This window comes from Halichondria panicea, chromosome 10, assembly GCF_963675165.1.
Source record: "Halichondria panicea chromosome 10, odHalPani1.1, whole genome shotgun sequence".
NCBI classification, from domain to species: domain Eukaryota; kingdom Metazoa; phylum Porifera; class Demospongiae; order Suberitida; family Halichondriidae; genus Halichondria; species Halichondria panicea.
Window position 1 is genome coordinate 6,640,058 of NC_087386.1, and position 6,008 is coordinate 6,646,065.

Sequence of the window (6,008 nt, forward strand, 5' to 3'; positions counted from 1 at the left end):
ACTCCAGCCTTTGTGTCACTGCCATTGTGTCACTGTCATGTTACCATGCACTCCATGCAACCCTGACTATCAACAATGAGTATATTTTATGGTAAAGATACATTTTTTATTTTTGAATCAAATATGATGAAAGCAGACATTAACTGCACAAGTTTGAATAAATACATATTTTTATAAATTTATTAGATCACAAATAAAGGGATGATAACAAAAGCTGAGAAAAAAATGGAAAATGTTCTCGTTACATGTTTGGAGAGTTGATTAAAGCTTAAAGTTCTTATCTCTTTACCTTTGGCTTGAAACTCTGTACAGTGCATGTATGAGACAGAGGGAACATACTGAGTGGTTGCTAGGGAACACACTGAGTGGTTGCTAGGCAATTACACAAGTACACACGATCAATTAATACATTACAAGTATACAGTACACAGATTGAAACCACACCCACACACATTAGCCTGTCTTCGATTTTCCAGGCCTTTTGTAATATCATTATTTTATCCATTCTTGGGGGATGGAATCGAGGCTAACACCACACACACACACACACACACACACACACACACACACACCCACGTACCACCCACCCACACACTACACAGCATACACAATGCCAATGCTTGACTCACAATCTCAATGTAGAGTGGGTTGGCGTTCCTCGCCAGTGTTTTCCCGTGCAGAGCTGCGATGGCTCTCTCAGCATCTGAGGCAAACATGTCCTGCACGTGTATGGGACACAGTAACAACACACTACTGTAACAGTGCATGTAGCCAGCTAAAGGGTTTCACAAGCCATTGATTGAGTTATGGACACTATAGATACCTCCATAAAAGCTTTGTTTAGCAACAATGTACTGCCCCCCTACACTAACCTAGCCCCCTAGACTCAGTACTGCCCCCCTACACTAACCTAGCTAGCCCCCTAGACTCAGTACTGCCCCCCTACACTAACCTGGCCCCCCAGGCTCAGTACTGCCCCCCTACACTAACCTAGCCCCCTAGACTCAGTACTGCCCCCCCTACACTAACCTAGCCCCCCAGACTCAGTACTGCCCCCTACACTAACAAGCCCCCTAGACTCAGTACTGCCCCCCCTACACTCACCACATAGCATACCGTGGTCCTGTCCTTGGCTCTCTCAAGACTATGTACTTTACCATGAGATTGGAACTTTGACAGGACGGCCGCTCGGGTCATGTTTCCAGGAATATTCTTAACAAACAGCTGCAAAGTAGGACAGATTTAACACTAGAGCCAGAAAGGGGGGACAGTGGGATAGTGGGGAGAAGCTGTATACACATACATACCGATACTATCTCATTGCTGTCAACAGCCTCGTGGTGTCCTGGTCTTAGGCTGACATCACGCGCAGAGGGGGGTGGGGTGGTCCGTGCTCCTCGCCCCCTCGGACTGGGGGAGCGGGTGGTCCCACTAGACGGAGATATTCGCATAGAGGCTGCAATGGATACTACACATCAATAACTGGCACACACACACACACACACAGGCACACACCCACACCCACCCACACACTACCTGGAGCACTCTTCTCCCTTGACTCTGCCCCTTTGGTACCTAGGTGGGAGAGTATAGACAGATGTGCTTTGTCTAGTAGACGAGGGGATGAGCGATTCTTCCCGACGCCATCACGAGATGAGATTGTTGCTGGTAGCGATTTGACAGACTGGGGCGAGTTGGAACGAGACGACTCTCGCGTGGAAGTGGGTGTGGCTACACGTCTACCACTAGAGCTCGATGAATGATTAACGTGTGGGTCCGACCTACGCGCGCGCGCGCATGTGTGTGTGTGTGTGTGAGGGGGCGGTGATTCTACTGTACATGTTAAATTATGGGCCATCAAAGTTAGCTCCAAAAAACACCACTGTTTTTTTCTTCTAGAATTTGGGCTCGAAAAAAGTGCTATTATAAGCACAGCACTATACCAAGGAACTGCTATAATTATGTAAATGCATCTTTTAGTATCGTTCTCATCACATGAGTGGGCGTTCTAATCACATGAGTGGGGGTTCCCATCACATGAGTACTACACAGAACATGAATTTACTCACCTTTTGACAGGATTCGCTTTTTCGATATAATGTAGACCCTGAGGCTTAGCCGTCCCGTTTGAACCTTGACCCTGAGGTTTGGTTGTACCATTTGAAGTTCGTCCTTGAGGTTTGGTTGTACCACTTGAACTTCGAACTTGAGACTTATTGGAATTTCTACTTTGAGTCTTCGTCGCTCCATTTGAACTTCGACCTTGATGTTTGGGTGACCCATTTGACCTTTGACCATAGGGTACAGGAGAGGGGGACTTGAAGCGATCTCCACCAGAGCCAATCAGAGTGAGTCCGTCACCTGAGGGACTCGCTATGTCGTCCATCCGGTCCGCCCAGCTTGTTACTATGGCACCCGTCTATGGGATAGAAATTATATAGTATAGTGTAACCCTCCTTAATGACCACCCCTAAGGAAAGGCAAACTGTGATATGACGCCAGAAACCTAGGTTGTGATATGATATAATTAAACACCAGAAACCTAGGTACCAAATGAACAGATTTTACAAAACAACCTCTCAACAAAGGCCACCTCTGTAATGGCCAAAACATTATTCTCCAAAGGGACCGCTATAGAGGGGTCCACTGTATATGACACAACGCATAGAGCTCTTAGTGACAACTAACCTCTTCAAGTGTAAGTGGAGGGAGGGAGCTCTTTAAAGAGTACTCCATTGGCTGTATTGTCCTCGTTAGATCAGCTGACATCACATCACGGTCAACATCACATGTCACCCCATTCACAACAATCGATAGCTCCACTCGAACCACCTCCTCCAAAACTTCCACCTGTGTACAATTGCGTTCATAACATATTAATTGTAGCAGCTACTAAATGGTTGTAAAATTGGACGTTCCCAACACAAGTTATAGGCCATCAAAGTTGGCTTTGAAAACAGCCCTGATTTTAGAAAAAATACCCACGCTTTTTTCCAGAAAATGGACAATTTGGGGCTGAAATAAGTCACTGATCTAAGCACGCCATATTGTAGCACTATCAAAGAGCTACTAAACACACGTTTTTGTTTTCAAATTGGACGTTCCTAACACAAGTTATGAGCCCTCAATGGGTGTGCACTAGCCACAGTGTAGCTACATGCCGCCCACTCACCACCACACAGTGTAGCTACATGCCGCCCACTCACCACCACACAGTGTATAGTTACATGCCGCCCACTCACCACCACACAGTGTAGCTACATACCGCCCACTCACCACCTTAGCCTGTACTGGGTCATCAGCTGATACGAGCTCACTGAACTTGTCCTTCTCCTATACACAGGGAAACAAACATAGCAAGTCCAACGATGAAAAGAAAAAAAATCATGAAGTTTCTGGATGATAAGTAAGAATTAACTACCAAACAATATTAATAACATAACATCACACATTAGAATATTCTAGACAAGTGCTGTGTGTATTCACTAGATCTTAGGGATCCGGAGGCCAATCACAGTAGTGTGCTTAGATGAATGATCTATGATGGGGTAAGGTTCTCTAACTCCATGCACATACAACAGTACCGGCTGCGTGAAGGTTGTGTGTGACTTGCTAGCCAGAGAGCACTTGACGGCCAGAGGTGGGAGTTCAGCGCAGGAGCTATGCAGGGGGGCTAGGAGGGACTGGGGGCGTGGCTCAGCATTGCCAAAGTCAAGGTAACGAATCGAGAACTACAATAGATAAATAATTTATTGCAACGGATAAAATATGTTGTAAGTTCAAATATTTTTAACATACACACCACCCCCTCTCACCTCTTGACCTTTGAACCCTTCAATACGTCCCCTGTACCAAGAGTCGTCCTCTGAGAACTGTGCAGTACAAAGGTCACCCTCTGTGAAAAACACTGGTGTGTACTGGTCCTTGATCTCAGATGTACGATCTTGGAGCTGCTCGAACAAAGCCTCGTAGGGGGGCGTGGCTTCCTGGTGAGCCCAGAAACTGCCGTCTGTATCCAGATCCGTGGTTACGAATAGTGTGAGCTCTGATCCTGTGAGGGTGTGGGAGTGTGAGGGTGTGAGGGCGTGGGGGTGTGATGGTGTGAGGAGGACATGAATTTTGATCACTATAATATGCTACTCACCAAGTTTCACTGATGGTGGAAGACAATTCTGTTCTCCATTCTGCATTATTGGAATCTGATTTTTGGAATCAGATTCTTCGCTCATTATACTAAGAGGCTCCAGAGGTTTGCATCCTTCTTTCTTCTTTTCAACCTCCACCTTTGACTCCTCAGGAGCAACACTCTCATCGACTTCAACTTTGTTTAACGATTTTGGCTTGTGCTCCATAGAATGATCTGTATCCTCAGGTGTCGTTTGAGGGGGCGTGCCATCAGTGGGCGGGCTTTGAGGGGGTGAGACATCAGTGTGTGTGTCTTGAGGAGGCGTGACCACAGGAGGTGTGCCATCAGTGGACATACCTTGAGGGTGTGTGTCATCAGTGGGCGTACCATCAGTGGTTGTGTCATCAGTGTGTGTGACCATAGGAGGTGTGCCATCAGTGGACGTGTCTTGAGGGGGTGTGTCATCAGTGGGCGTGTCTTGAGGGGTGGGGACATCTGTTTTCACTGGCAAATCTGTTTCTTCAGTAACAGACGGTGTGGGCGGTGGTGGAGAGGAAGTGGGCGGTTGTGGAGAGGAGGTGGGTGGTTGTGAGGCTGGTGATGAGGGGTGTGAAGACGACATGAGCAGTGGTGAGGCTGGTGGTATTGGTGAGGACGTGGGCGGTTGTGAGGGGTGTGGAGAGGAGTTGGACGGTTGTGATAGGCCGCCTCCTCCTGACACTACTTGCCTAGCGTCAGTGGGGAGAGGTTGGTCCTTATAGCGGATATCCCTACAGCGAAAGGAACCCTGCAAACAAAGTGTGTCAGTGGAACAATCAACTATTAAATCAAGAGCTATTGAATGCAGCAATCAGCTTTGAATTGAACACAAATTACGGGCTCTCAAAGATAGCTACCATTGACATAATATATAATTACTAGGTACATGGACCCCCCACCTTGACCCCCTGCTGAGTGGCCTCATCCAGAGCCGTTACCGTGGCTCCCACATCAAAGTCTTGTCCTGACGACTTGTCCACTAGCCTAACAACATACGCCCACGCACCCTCACCCACGGGGGCAGGGACACGCTCTAACAACTCAGCCGTTAGAGGCTTCGAATGAGTCAGGTCTGAAAACTTCCACTTGGCCTGAGGGATGTATATCAATCACTAATCTAAGCACACCATATATGCACTACCAAACAGATGCTAAATGCATATTTTAGCTTTGAAATTGGACATTCCCAACCAAAGTTTTGAACAATCAAAGTTAGCTCTGAAAACAGGCATGATTCTGAAAAATATAACCCACGCTTTTTTCTAGAAAATGGACAATTTGGGCTCGGAAAAAATCACTGATCTAAACACACCATATTGTAGCACTACCAAACAGCTACTAAATGCATTTTTTTGTTTTTAAATTGGACGTTCCTAACACAAGTTATGGACTATTGTACATTACCTCTCTGGAGGGACTGCTTGGTTCCGGACAGAATGAACAACGTAACATTTGAGGGGGGAAGACCAGATACCCGTCGTCAAGGGGTGCTAGCGACAGGAGAGGTATCTCCTCCGTGTTCCCGTAATCAATGAAGAACACTGACACCTGTGTAATAAAGTGTAACAAGCAGGGATGTGCCCACACACTGGGTAGTGGTGGTGGATACCAGAGGAGGTCTGACATGTGTGCACGAATCACTACAAGTTCAGTGTATTGGCCTGGATGTTATCACGTGACCGCAATGACATAAACTTGTAGTGTTTTGTCCACGCATGTCAGACCTCCTCTGGGTTGGTTCTAACCATCTCTACACAAACAAGAAAGACCTAACTAGCGTATGATAAAGAGGCAATTATTTTGTGTGATGAATTGACATCATAAGGATTGGAATAACCACACA

The 6,008-nt window shown here is 46.6% G+C and overlaps 1 protein-coding gene across 2 annotated transcripts in view; it reads right to left on the reverse strand.

Annotated features, from left to right (window-relative positions):
- Positions 1 to 148: 148 nt before the first annotated feature.
- Positions 149 to 6,008, reverse strand: part of LOC135342590 (uncharacterized) — a 9,344-nt gene continuing 3,484 nt past the window's right edge. The window contains exons 7-19 of one of the 2 annotated variants that reach the window (XM_064539360.1): positions 5,570 to 5,713; positions 5,065 to 5,256; positions 4,145 to 4,913; positions 3,816 to 4,051; positions 3,585 to 3,731; positions 3,277 to 3,333; positions 2,689 to 2,850; positions 2,070 to 2,419; positions 1,537 to 1,781; positions 1,308 to 1,456; positions 1,117 to 1,224; positions 630 to 719; positions 149 to 304 (exon numbers count right to left, since the gene is read on the reverse strand). In XM_064539360.1, coding sequence (XP_064395430.1) covers positions 278 to 304; positions 630 to 719; positions 1,117 to 1,224; positions 1,308 to 1,456; positions 1,537 to 1,781; positions 2,070 to 2,419; positions 2,689 to 2,850; positions 3,277 to 3,333; positions 3,585 to 3,731; positions 3,816 to 4,051; positions 4,145 to 4,913; positions 5,065 to 5,256; positions 5,570 to 5,713 — 2,676 coding nt within the window. In that variant the 3' untranslated portion in view covers positions 149 to 277. Of the gene's footprint in view, positions 305 to 629; positions 720 to 1,104; positions 1,225 to 1,307; positions 1,457 to 1,536; positions 1,782 to 2,069; positions 2,420 to 2,688; positions 2,851 to 3,276; positions 3,334 to 3,584; positions 3,732 to 3,815; positions 4,052 to 4,144; positions 4,914 to 5,064; positions 5,257 to 5,569; positions 5,714 to 6,008 lie in introns of both variants that reach the window. The other variant, XM_064539359.1, reaches the window with a different exon arrangement.